Source organism: Mya arenaria, chromosome 2 (genome assembly GCF_026914265.1).
Source record: "Mya arenaria isolate MELC-2E11 chromosome 2, ASM2691426v1".
NCBI classification, from domain to species: domain Eukaryota; kingdom Metazoa; phylum Mollusca; class Bivalvia; order Myida; family Myidae; genus Mya; species Mya arenaria.
This window is the reverse complement of record NC_069123.1, coordinates 40,505,520-40,519,968: the sequence shown is the minus strand read 5'-3', so window position 1 is coordinate 40,519,968 and position 14,449 is coordinate 40,505,520. Positions and strand designations below refer to the sequence as shown.

Here is a 14,449-nt window from a genome sequence, read left to right as displayed (position 1 = left end):
CGATGAACTATAATAATGGAAAGAAGAAAGAAGCAGGTGAAATGGTCGTCAAGGAGAAGAAGGCAACCCTTTCTGTAAAAGAAGTTCGAAGAGCACATAAATAGTAGGTCAACAGACCGCGAGTAAGATCAATGCACAATGACTCTATAAAGTAACAATACTTTTCAAGAAGGAAATGACATATTTAATAATATTTCAAATGTTCTGAGCTTTCAAGCAATTAACTCTTTTTAAATCCACATGAATTTTGCTTAAGCATACTCTGAACAAGAGAATTACAGCGCACAATACCACACACACATAAAACACACACACAATTTTATTCAACTCTTGAACAATTATTGTTGTTTTTCATGATTATTGGAAGAAAATACAAAGCTTTAAAACGGTTTGTGTGTATCATTATCTGATCATGATCATCAGACGTTTGTACCTTTGCACGAACAAAACATTTGAATCAAACGAATGAACACCTGCTATAATAGACATATCAGAAATAAACAATTGCAGGGGGTCCAGCGGAATCTATAGTGAGGGACATGATGAACAAAAAGGTCGATTTTTTGGAAATGTTTGTATTCTGGTTTATTTTTGATCTTGAAAGTAGGTTTACGTTACTGCTATCGTAGTATAAATACGCCTATCCCGACGTTTGGTAATGTGTTTTTATAACGTTCATATTGCCTTTTGTTAGGATCGTTTTACATTTGTTAAAGCCTATTTCTTACTTACATTTATATTAAAGCACACGAGTGTGCTATTCCGATTCTGCATTGAACAAAACTGCGTAACAGATGGTGTTCAAACATAAGATATGGTCATATATTACCCATGTTAAGTGCACAAGCCTTCGTAAAGAAATATATGCGGACATAGTTTAAGTCTAGCAATTGTCTATTTGTATTATGTTTTACAATCATTCATATTCAATAACTTTTGTGTTAAGGCCTCTAGAAACACAGACCCAAGAAGAGCTTAAACGTCTGGTCTCCGGGTAGGCGTATTCATATAACGATAAAAGTGATATAAACCTACTTACCAGGTCAAAATATCCTTCAATACAAAAATACTCAATAATCAGCCATTTTGTTCCGCGAAGAACATGTCTCTCACTTAATATTTCGCAAAAGAATAATTCACGTTAGATCCCCTGAATTGGATCTTTCTGCAAATGAGCCATGCGATTGATAAGGTTACAGCTTACAACCGACTGTTAGCAAGTATGAACGCTGATTTTAGGTATCCGATGTACCACAATGTTAATTTTGATGCCTGGTTACCCCATATCATCCCATAATGTGTAGGGTAAGAATATGTTAATTTTACACCGCCCAGTCCGATAAAAATATTGTAAAAGCGCTACGTTGCCTAAAAATCTTGAACAATCGGTCATTTCACTTTCGCTTTACATGTAGGTTTAAATTAAAGCCCTGTTATGACTAATTATTTCGTAACTGATTCACTTATTTTTACATCGGATACCTTAAAGCTGCACTCTCACAGATTTACCGTTTTTACAACTTTTTTTATATTTTGTCTTGAAAAGAGAAAAAAGTGCGTAAATATCTGCAAACCAACGATAAAAGTTGGCTTACAAAAGATGAGATCGCAGATTTTCATATTTTCATTAGAAAATTAATGTTTTTTGGCTTAAACCGTTACTAACGGTTAAAGAAAAATGCATAAAACATCAATTTTTGAACTTAAATATAAAAATCTGCAATGCCATTTTCTGTCAGCAGTTGTATAGCTGGTTTCCTTGCATTTTCGGAAGAATTGGCTCGTTACAAGACAAAAATTATATTAATGGTATATCTGTGGGATAGCAGCTTGGTCGGTATCATTTTTTCTGTAGTGTGTCATTTTATCTAAACTCAATCATTTACATAGTGAATGAGTGTGGCCGTGGGTTAGTGGAGCTGACTCATCGATTAGCAATCGACGTAGCTCGACGTTCAGTTCGACAAACAACAAGCCAAACTCCTAGTATTCAGCTGACTCCAAATTCGGCTCGACGTTTTGCTCGACATTCAAAAAGACCTTATAAAGAGCATGCTTATCACTTGGCACGAAGTTATTCTCGATAAACAAAAAAGACCTGTGCTCGTGGTTAAGAACAGATTCAAGTCCAAGTCTAGACTCAGATTCAGAAAAGCATTTTTATTAAGGAGCAAAACATCATAGTTATTCCCTTTCTTTTACAAAAATGTATGTTATGCTTAATAATAGTAAAACATTCAAATATTAATATATTTCAGCAAATTTTACCATCAATACTCTGATAGAAGGAAAGTTACAATAAAATGAAGTTTTGCCATAATGAGTTTTGAGTCTGAACTCAGACTTGAGACTGTTCGTAATCACGGCCCTAGATGTAGAGCTTGCTCGTCACTTGGCACGACGTTAATTTCGATGTAGCAAAAAGAACTACCAAAGTCGCGAGGGCTCGTCTTTCAGTTCAAAGATTCTGTGGCGAGTGATCTTTCCAGTCGTGGCGTTTGCGCTGCTGGTCTTATTATGCCGGGAGAACGGGCGGGGCTGAAACAACGAGACTGTTATGCAGGTCGTAAACAATGTTACCTCGATCGTGGTTAAAGAAAATTGTTTGTCTTTAGATCACCACATTTTATGCGATCAACAGGTTACTCATATCGATGTTAATATTGATTATTTAATAAAGGTACCCAGCGTTGCGGTTAAGTATTTCAACGTTGATTAAAAAAGATGGTTAAACGAGGAAGTCTCAATGAAAGAAAGCGCAAAAATAAATTCAGAGCAACAATGAGAACATGTGAAAAACTGAAGAAAAAAAAGGAATGGAGGATACTTGTGATTTTCAGTGTAAGACCGTATTTTATAACACGAGTTTAATATAAAATACCACGAGTGAAATAAAATACGATCTTACAGTGTAATCAGCAGTTTTAAACTTAAATTTTCCAGAATTTGACTTTTTGGAATAACCCTTTGAGACCTGTCTTACCATAGGAGCCCCTCCCGTAAAATGTTGATGGCCGCTTACGTAGATTGTCGATCATATGCCGGCTTCTCCAAAATATTTTTTAAAGTTTTATTTACTCGTGTTTCAATTTATAAAAAATCATCCTTTTTTTATAAATGATCAGTATAATAACAGTTTATGCATGCTTGTTTCTAACAGGGAATGATTACATGACCAAATTACAATAATTGCATTTTACTGAATGAACATTTAAAAGGTCGAGGTTTGAAGTAAAACAAATATTGAATAACTTATGACTGAAAACATTTCACAAACTTTTTGTTTCAAGATCACCCATAACTGTCAATGACGAGTCGGATTCGCTTGAAGACGGCTCGTTTGCTCGTTGTTGACAAATATTTTTAGGCGTGGTGGGTTGTTTTAGTTGATCAGTCAATCTGTTTGTGAATTTCCCGGGAAGTTCTTAAAAAAAGACATACAGTTTAAAAATGTAACACATAGATAATATAACACCGAATAATGTTAGAGCAGTTGTTTTCGTCTTTAATATATTGTGCCAAAGCATATGTCCGAACACTCAGCTTTAATAAAAGGTTTAAAGATGCACTCTTACTCCCAAAGAAGATTTACCACAATTAATAATAAATCATAATATTGTTTTAATATTCCAAAAAGGATAAATAAATGTCAAAAACAATGGTTCTTATGAAGGATATAGAGTTAAATTTGAAAGAAATGAGCATAAACCACAGTATTTCTGCCTTATGAGTCTATAGTAGACCACAGTTAATCTTTTAGCATTCACCAATCATTTAATATTTTTGCGCTTTCTGCTATTAAATACACGGTTACAATCTCGTTATCAGTAGTTAATATTTTCCATAAATGCATTATTTAGTAAGTAGTTTAAGGTTTATCAGTCAAAATTTATGTTTGTTAAACATGTTTATGTATTGATTTTGAATAAGAGTGCCACTTTAAATACAGGCTTATCATATTAATTTACAATAAACAGTAAGTTATGTTTATTTTCTTAAATCAATTCATTTTAACATATATCAAAAATAAAAATTGGCAAACTTAACTGGTTCAAAATTGAGGTATTTAGTTTTGATCAAGGGGAAGTAACTACAATTGACTTTTGTAGTTCTTTAAGTTGACTCGTTAGTTTGAAATGAAAATGAATTCAATGTTATTCTTTCACTGATAAAACTCCATGTTTCATCGAAAAGCATCAACTCGATGATATATACACTTTTGATGTCCACGAGGTGAAACATATTTCGAAATGACACTGTTTTTGATTAAAATGATAGTTCAAATAATGTAGTTTTTCAGAAATAAACGTCAAATTGTAAGCAAAATTTGCTTTATTGCGGAAATGATATCATTGAAATTGTATCCCAGCACTGCGCGCACTGACGTTTAATTCGGAAGGGAACGTGAAGATTTGTTTTGAAACAGTGACAAATATCTAAATGATATCTTCACCTTTCCGTGATATATCAATGAAATTGCATTAATACATTTTCCACAGGAAAGCATAATTAAAATAAAATAAAAAAATCTATGAAATATTTATATTGTATTGTCCTTTATCCTTATAGTAGATATATAAAACAATGAACTGACATTTCGCTCTGAATCGTCAAATATTTGCTTACCCTACACTCTCCAAACATAATAACATTGTCACTATCGGCGTAAACCATCAGGATCATTCGATACGGTAGCGGTAACACGCTGCCAGCCTCCCTTTCTTTATATCGATACAATCGCCTACTCACATTAATATTTCATACAATGCTGTTCAGATTGGTATTGCGTTTCAGTTTGCTATTAGATTAATTGAAAATACGGACTGGCTTCCCAGATTTGTTGCCTTTTTGATCGCTTTCAAACCGCTAAAGTGACTGATGTACTGCAGACATTGTTATTGCCGCTAATGGATCTAGAACATCGCGGCTGAAAATATCAATTTGCTTTATGAACATTATGGCTTTCCTTCCAACGTTTAACTTTCAGTTATCACATAAAATCGTCTGTTATTTCTAATGGTATACATAAGCCACTACCGAGGAGACAGCGTTAGTGTTTGATATTATCGTTCGATTATTTTCCATCTAGTTTTGAAAGTGCTTACGCGTTACATGGGCGGCAAAATGGAAGCTGGAACTTAACTTAATTTAAATGTGAAGAGAATGTTTCAGCGAGCGGAGATATCCAGTTGTTATGAAATTCGAATATCACCGCGCGTACTATTAGTGCAGGATCCATTATTTATAGGTGCTCTGTTTCTTTGCATTTCTGGATAATATTACGATGTATCAATTACGGCATCATATTTTCATTTGTTGATGCTCTATGGGGGTTTATGAAGAGACTGGTTGAGATAATAGATTCATAGGGACCAGTGCCGATCGGAGTCTTTAAATAATCAAGTACAGGTGCTCGGCTTAGATTTGTTTATATTTCTATCATGTACTCCAAGCGTTCGCACTTAATGTACAGGTAGAGGCTATACGAACATACGGCATTTTCTTGCTGACATTAGTTTTCGCCGACTGTGTACTCGAAGACAACAACATGTATGTAGCTTCTGCATGTGAGCTCGGAGGCAGCAGAGCAGTACTGGAATCTCATTGTTCTTTGCATTAAGCCTCTGTTGTCACAGAAATGAACGGGAAACATAATTATCTCTACAGATGGGACCGCTTACTAAGTGTGAAAGCAGGACAAGAATTGGAGATTTTCGCAAGATTTGGTTTTCTGTAACTCCGTTTTTTGCTGTGTAAATTTCAAAGTAGCACAGAGGTGTAATCTTGTTTATTGTTTTATTTTAGAAATAACGTAAACAAAGAAGGGCAAATATGTGTTTCAAACTTATCAACGATTGTTGCGGGAATATGAATAAAAGTGAGAGAGCTGCTTTTGAAAAAAAGCTGATGTTTGGATTTACGGCATTGACGATTTTGGGATTTTTGATGGAGATTATCGCTGTGAGCACGGACTCGTGGCTGCTGTTCTATATTGAAGGTGGTCTGTATCAGAATGCAACCTCCAAGTATATTCACAGGGTGTATAGTGGACTATGGAGAATCTGCAAGGTTACTCGGACCAAAAATGACGACCCTTCAACAGAAGGTATACATACTTCGTTATATCAGTTCTCGAGCTCGTTGAGCCACAATCTATATGAAATATCCATTATTTTTTTTATTAAAAACCTATTAACATATAAATTGCCACAATCAATAATGACAATTGTTGTCATTCTATTTTACTAATCAAGTGTCGGTTTCCGTAGAAACCGCTACGTTTTTATAGAAACGCAAACGAGAAGAAAATTAAGTGTAATTGTTTTCTTCTTCTGTTTTCGGGAACAAACTGGTATACATTTCCCCAATTATCTGAGATGAAATCCGTTTAAAAGTTAAGAAGCTTAATAATAAACGTTAAGAGTATCTTATATGTGTCAGTTTGGTCGCTTTTTTAAAACTATACTACTTGCTTCGTTATCAGAATTGTCTCGTACATACGATTGCAGCTTGTGCAGCATAAACTAGCGTACGGCAGTTCACGTACATTATAATTATGTGCAGCTTTATACCAAACTTCTTTATGAGTCAATTCTTATCTGCATGAAACATCCAGGCTATTTTTTTCGATGTTGTTAACAGATGCGTGCGTCTGCGAATGAAATTTGTTTGACATGCAGATTTATACCCAGCTTATCACCGCTGATATTCATGATAGATAGTGATCATCGTTTATTTTACACAAATTGTATGGCACATTCTAATATATCACGGAATTCCGCTGCGTAGCGTTAGCGGTCCGCCGTGAACTATTGAACCCGCCATTAATGTTCCCAGAATGTAACATTTCACAAAGAGGATAGAAAAGCCTTCGAATTACACTAACGCGTATCCATTGAGTTCTGCTATGGTGCGCTTTAATAGAATCAGGACTGGGAGTGATTAGGCTGAAGGCTATTGAACAATAAAACGGCTTTAAAACTTTCGCCCATCACAGCATTATGCGTTTATGTCTGCAACTTGCACCTACATTACGAAAAATACTTAGTACGTGTATTGATGTGTTGCCAAAGATGGTTTCTTATTCCATGTGTGTTTCTATGTGTTACAAAGCTGCTATAATTAATTTCGTTATATCAAAGTCATTCCCTCTCAAGCATTGGAACGTCTTTGAGTCGTGTTTCCATTGATCCTCATTATAATCATTACTTTACTGGATGAGATCATACATTTTCCTCCCTCAAAAACTTTCCCTTTAATGTCAACATCATATTCATACATTGCACTTCTCGCCAATTGCTTCTCTCTTTTGTCGACCTCATGCTCGTACATTTGCACTTCATCAGATAACTTCCCTCTATTGTCATCATATGATCCTACAGTGTACTTCTCTCAAACAACAATTCTCTTTTTGTCACCCTTATGATCTTTGATTGCACTTCATACATAGTACTTTACTCAGATAACATCTGTATTTTGCCAATATCATGTTCATATGTAGTACTTTACTCAGATAACTTCTCTCTTCTATCAATATCATGTTCATGACTAAAACTTTACTCAGAAGAAAACTCTCTTCTATCAATATCATGTTCATTACAATACTCCGATAACTTCTCTCTTTTGTCAACATCATGTTCCTACATAGTACTGCATGCAGATAACTTCTCTTTTTCGTTAACCTCATGATCATACACAGTGCCTAGCCTTAATACCTAATCTCTTTTGTCAATCACATGGTTATCATTGCACGTTTAAAACCATAATGTGTATCGCTACTAACTGACACAAACAGGTGGCAGGAAGAAAATTCTAGTCTTCTTTTGTGTCTATTTTCAATATAATAGTAGAAATATACAGACTAAAATGAAATTTGGAACACACGCACAAAAGCTTTTACCGTTTAATTGTACGCAGTATTAAAATGTGTCAAAGATAAATGATGTACGTACAGCGGCTAACAGAAACACACGTTCCCTAGGCAGATGGGATATTAATGGAGTTATCAACTCGAGCAACTGTTTCCCATTAAAAAATCAAAACTCTATTAATCCTGATACGCGCTTTCCATATTGTTGACTGTAGACCTAAATTTTAACATTTTTTGAAAAATAGAATTATGAAAATTTTGAAAACTGCGTCTGTTTGGCGTTAAGCAAATATGTTTTTTTTCCGGTTTTCAGACCTATTCTTTTATTGCCCCGACCCTTAGCCTTTTTATTACCTTATAAATATCTTTTTTATCATTTGTTTAATTTATTTCTTCTTTCTTTTGAATATAAAGTTAGTTTGCCTTTTACAATACCAGTGATGCTGATACGGACTGTATAGATGGATAACATGATTAATAGTTTTGGGTAACAGGACGATCTCAAGAAACATCTTGCCAAATGAAAAAAGATGATGTTTTTGGACATGAAACCATAGAAAATATATCATATTTTAAGCCTTTGTATTGTAAGTTTCTTGCCGATTGTCTGTCTTACTTTGGCTTTTGGATGTGGTCGCCCGTACCTCGGTTTAAACTACCATTGAATAGTTACTCACTTTGGGCTGTGTGAAGTTAGCTAAACATACGACATTGGACATTCAAAATCGAATGTTGTGCTGGCACGACATTGGACATTGGACATTAAAAAGTGAAAGTCGTGCTAGCACGACATTGGACATTAGACATTCAAAATCGAATGTTGTGCTGGCACGACATTGGACATTGGACATTCAAAATCGAATATTGTGCTGGCACGACATTGGACATTGAAAATCGAATGTTGTGCTGGCACGACATTGGACATTGGACATTCAAAAATGAAAGTCGTGCTGGCACGACATTGGACATTGGACATTCAAAATCGAATGTTGTGCTGGCAGGACATTGGACATTGGACATTCGAAAGTGAAAGTCGTGCTAGCACGACATTGGACATTGGACATTCAAAATCGAATGTTGTGCTGGCACGACATTGGACATTCAAAAGTGAAAGTCGTGCTGGCACGACATTGGACATTCAAAATCGAATGTTGTGCTGGCACGACATTGGACATTGGACATTCAAAAGTGAAAGTCGTGCTAGCACGACATTGGACATTGGGCATTCAAAATCGAATGTTGTGCTGGCACGACATTGGACATTGGACATTCAAAAGTGAAAGTCGTGCTGGCACGACTTTGGACATTGGACATTCAAAATCGAATGTTGTGCTGGCACGACATTGGACATTGGACATTCAAAAGTGAAAGTCGTGCTGGCACGACATTGGACATTCAAAATCGAATGTTGTGCTGGCACGACATTGGACATTGGACATTCAAAAGTGAAAGTCGTGCTAGCACGACATTGGACATTCAAAATCGAATGTTGTGCTAGCAAGACATTGGACAATGGACATTCAAAAACCGAATGTTGTGCTGGCACGACATTGGACATTCAAATTCGAATGTTGTGCTGGCACGACATTGGACATTGGACATTCAAAAGTGAAAGTCGTGCTGGCACGACATTGGACATTGGACATTCAAAATCGAATGTTGTGCTGTGTTGTTTACTTAGATCTGTTCACAAAATGGCCGATTCCTTTTTGATATCAGGTTTTTTGATCGGTCACCAAAAGTATGCAAACCTTGTATAAGTTATTTTTCAAACAAAAGTCTTTGATGATTATAAAAGTAATAAAATGTGAAATGAAAGAGCTAGTAAAAGCGCTTTTGTTTCTGCGGATTATATTGAGCAATAAAAATATAACACCTCTACTGAACATATTCCGGCTGTCCACCCTTGATGGATTAAAAATATCTAAATTGAAATAAGGCGTATGTTGTATATCAACAATTAAAGCAATCAACACAATTTATGAGAAAAAGAAAACACAATCGATTGCAAAATTGCGTCCCACCAAACAATAATTCATATTGAGGTCATACAATTACAATTGTAAAGGATCATTATTTAGTGATATATCTACTGCCAGCACAACATTCGATTTTGAATGTCCAATGTCCAATGTCTTACCAGCACAACATTCGATTTTGAATGTCCAATGTCCAATGTCGTGCCAGCACAACATTCGATTTTGAATGTCCAATGTCGTGCCAGCACAACATTCGATTTTGAATGTCCAATGTCGTGCCAGCACGACTTTCACTTTTGAATGTCCAATGTCCAATGTCGTGGCAGCACAACATTCCATTTTGAATGTCCAATGTCCAATGTCGTGCTAGCACAACATTCCATTTTGAATGTCCAATGTCGTGCTAGCACAACTTTCACTTTTGAATGTCCAATGTCCAATGTCGTGCCAGCACAACATTCGATTTTGAATGTCCAATGTCCAATGTCGTGGCAGCACAACATTCGATTTTGAATGTCCAATGTCCAATGTCGTGCTAGCACAACATTCCATTTTGAATGTCCAATGTCCAATGTCGTGCTTGCACAACATTCGATTTTGAATGTCCAATTTCCAATGTCGTGGCAGCACAACATTCCATTTTGAATGTCCAATGTCCAATGTCGTGCTAGCACAACATTCAATTTTGAATGTCCAATGTCCAATGTCGTGCTAGCACAACATTCGATTTTGAATGTCCAATGTCCAATGTCGTGCCAGCACGACTTTCACTTTTGAATGTCCAATGTCCAATGTCGTGGCAGCACAACATTCCATTTTGAATGTCCAATGTCCAATGTCGTGCTAGCACAACATTCGATTTTGAGTGTCCAATGTCCAATATCGTGCTAGCACGACTTTCACTTTTGAATGTCCAATGTCCAATGTCGTGCCAGCACAACATTCGATTTTGAATGTCCAATGTCGTGCCAGCACAACATTCGATTTTGAATGTCCAATGTCCAATGTCGTGCTAGTGTCACGTAACGTAGTTACGTATAAACACTTTAAAGTGTCACGTAACATAAAAGTTACGTATGAAACACTTTAAAGTAATAACAAAAATCAATAGTAAGATTCAAAGTTTATTTGTAACAAAAAGCAAATATTTCATCATGATGATCAAATATAGATTTACTTGTTGACAGTTCGTGATAGCCGTTGGCTATTAGTCAAATTAGCTTGACAGTTCATGACTGTAGAATACGTCTTTTGTATATAACAAGAAATTAAATATGCACACCTGTCACGAGCTAGACGAAAAAAGTAGTATATATGAACGCATATTGTAATGTAAGTAGAGAGTAGGTTTTGGGCATGGAATAGACTTATAGTCTATATGATATTTAAGTAAGAACAGAATATGAATAAAGACTAAAAACACGGGAACTGTTGTTGGTTGTGAACTTAAGAACTATCACGAAAGTTAAGTGAGCGGTGGCATTACGCGACACTAGCACGACTTTCACTTTTGAATGTCCAATGTCCAATGTCGTGCTAGCACGACTTTCACTTTTGAATGTCCAATGTCCAATGTCGTGCCAGCACAACATTCGATTTTGAATGTCCAATGTCCAATGTCGTGCTAGCACGACTTTCACTTTTGAATGTCCAATGTCCAATGTCGTGCCAGCACAACATTAGATTTTGAATGTCCAATGTCCAATGTCGTGCCAGCACGACTTTCATTTTTGAATGTCCAATGTCCAATGTCGTACCAGCACAACATTCTATTTTGAATGTCCAATGTCCAATGTTGGCTAGCACGACTTTCACTTTTGAATGTCCAATGTCCAATGTCGTGGCAGCACAACATTCGATTTTGAATGTCCAATGTCCAATGTCGTATGTTTAGCTAACTTCACACAGCCCTCACTTTGTAGATTTCCCGATGGTTATACCAGCAGTTATCAATAAAGACTTGCTGATAGCTGCGTTATGTTTGTAATCTTGTAGGGCTCTTGTTTCTGTTCTTGTTTAACCTTGATCCACGTGCCTTAAAACAGGACCTTTATTAAAATTTAGGCCCCTTGGCATGTCCCTGTGGTATTAGTTGTTTTAAGCCATAAGCCGAATGAATATATCCTGACTTCCTGTGAAATGAACTGAATATAACTCAAGTTTTCATTGATCATTATAAAATGAAACTAGAAATCCCATTGGCCATTGCGAAGAGTGTAAAGTGACACTAGAAATCTTATTGGCCATGTTAAAGAAAGTCGAATAAAGTAAATGAGTATCGAATAAGTATCGAATACAATCTTTTAGCTCTGTGATTGTTTAAAACTTGAATATATCTCATTTTTTGCGATTTTTTTTTTCCTCAGGATAGGAAGACTTGTGATATTTTAAGGCTAAACGAGAAAAATAATAGAAATATTGTACAATTTCGGATTGTATCTGGCTGACTATAAACCATAGGTCAAGGTCATCTTTTAACGCCGTATTGAAAAAGAGAGTTTATTTCGTTGTCGTCAAATACGGTATTACATTTCTCTTCTATTCCCTGGGTAATCAACGCCTAAATATCCATTACCGGTCAGGAACAATCTCTTATAAGTTTAAATATTCAAACCTTCGAACACAATTAACCGCTGGTTTCTTAGAATTATTTATCGTTTATATTGCCATTTATAAAATTGCCTCAATATAATTTGATCTCTTTAATCAAGATGATATAAATAGAAAGTAAACATTTAAATGATTACACAGACGATTCGCCTGTCAAACATTCTCCGGGGAATTGTAGACAATTATGGAAATTGCTTTAACAGTTTCCAATGGTGATGTTGATGCTGATAACTTTTTCCTAAATACTATATATAACAGGATCTGGCCCCCATTTCTTGAAATTTCTGAAGTCCATTATTATATCAGGATTAAACTAAGCTCACTGTTTTTGTATTTTATTAACATCTTTAAGATTTTTTAGACTTTAAATATGAATTATCACATTTATCTTTATAAAAAATATCAAATAAAGTTAATTTACTTGTGTAGTATGTATTTTGGCTAACTGAAGCCTTAAGGTGTCCTGTAAATTGCGGTCTGATCACTCATGTGAACATTCAAATGGGTTGAAACCGAAATAAAATACAATGCAAACGAATGTGGTATTACGTTTTAGACATCTGAGTATGAATTACCATAGAGGACACTGTCTACACATTGGTCTTAATACACACTTTAGTGATAAACTATAACACAAAAGCGTTCAACGTTCTACATTTTATGCGATGGGAGTATTTTTCAAATCTTCTCAAAATTTATGTTGGCTCATCAGCGGTCAGCCGTTTTTTATTTTAAATCAAGTAAATCAGTCGATGTCAACAGAGTGCGGGTCAGTAGATGAATGAAATATGCTGATAAACACTAAGCTAGTTTATTAGTATAATATATATCGTGCCTCAATAAACCATTTATTTTGGTGAATACATTCTTATAACCTTTACTCCTTACTCAAAACAGTGTATGTTTTTACCTTAAGATACCTTCCTCATGCCTAGTCAAAATATATAACTGTTCATTGAAACTGAAGCAGAATGTTATAGAAAAGGTTCAATGTCCACCGAGACACAATCAACATGCGTAGGCCAACACGAGAGCACATGTTGTAACATAATACATTGTATGACATCTTGCACTGCCCTTGCAACTCTCCGCCGTCTAATGACCAAAGACAAAAGTTGTTTATTCTTGATCTTTGCTTTGTTCGGTTATAAGACCATTTAATAGCATTCGCATCGATAAACGTCCTATTTCACTAGTAAAAAGTTATACCCACATTATCTATGTTCGTCTACGACATTGATTACCCCCAGAAAACAGACATATGACGATGAAACGTCAATGTGCTCTCCCGGGAGGAGAGCATACCCTCTGTGATTTCTGTTTGCCCACCTGAACATATGTCAAGGGCTTGGTTGTAGGAATTTCGTCTTCAGTCCTAGGACCGAAAGTTTCTTTATCGCGATTTATCAAATGAATCGTTTGTTTTTGCTTGTATTGTTGTTTCACGTTTAAGGTGCTGAACTGGGTTTCCGGTACAGCTTGAAAAAAAAAAAGATAATATAAACCACGATTATTATTTACGGGAAAAAAACGTTACTGCTCTTATTATGCCATTTTGCACATTGTAAAAAACATATAAATGTTATTTTGAAGTTGTCTTGTGTTTCTGGAAAACTATTGATTCTAAATTACTTATTAAAACGACATTCATATAAGTGAATTAAGATTGTAAAGTTAAAAAACAACCCAAATCTGCTTACACACACGGGTTGGATGTAAAAAAAATCTTGAGCATATCATACAAATTGCTAATCTAAAATTTACTTGTAAACTATTTTTGATCCTTGGTGAAAATGACTTTTGGAGTGTTCTTGAAAGTGGATCATTTAAGTGGAGTCTACACTTAGACTTGAACGACTTTGTAACTACACTGTTATGAAATCCACATCGTTGCGTAAACTTTTTTTCATAGTTTTAGTATTTCGGACAAGACTTTAGTTCATTTCCCTAATTTGATAAAAACAATCTGATATCGTAATGCACGGATTTT

General features: G+C 35.4%; 1 protein-coding gene across 1 annotated transcript in view; it reads left to right on the top strand.

The window, feature by feature from the left end:
- Nucleotides 1-4,805: 4,805 nt before the first annotated feature.
- The window catches only part of LOC128223959 (epithelial membrane protein 2-like), a 49,103-nt gene continuing 39,459 nt past the window's right edge, over nt 4,806-14,449 (top strand). Inside the window, exon 1 of the mRNA XM_052933491.1 lies at nt 4,806-6,106. Coding sequence (XP_052789451.1) covers nt 5,833-6,106 — 274 coding nt within the window. The 5' untranslated portion in view covers nt 4,806-5,832. The remainder of the gene's footprint in view (nt 6,107-14,449) is intronic.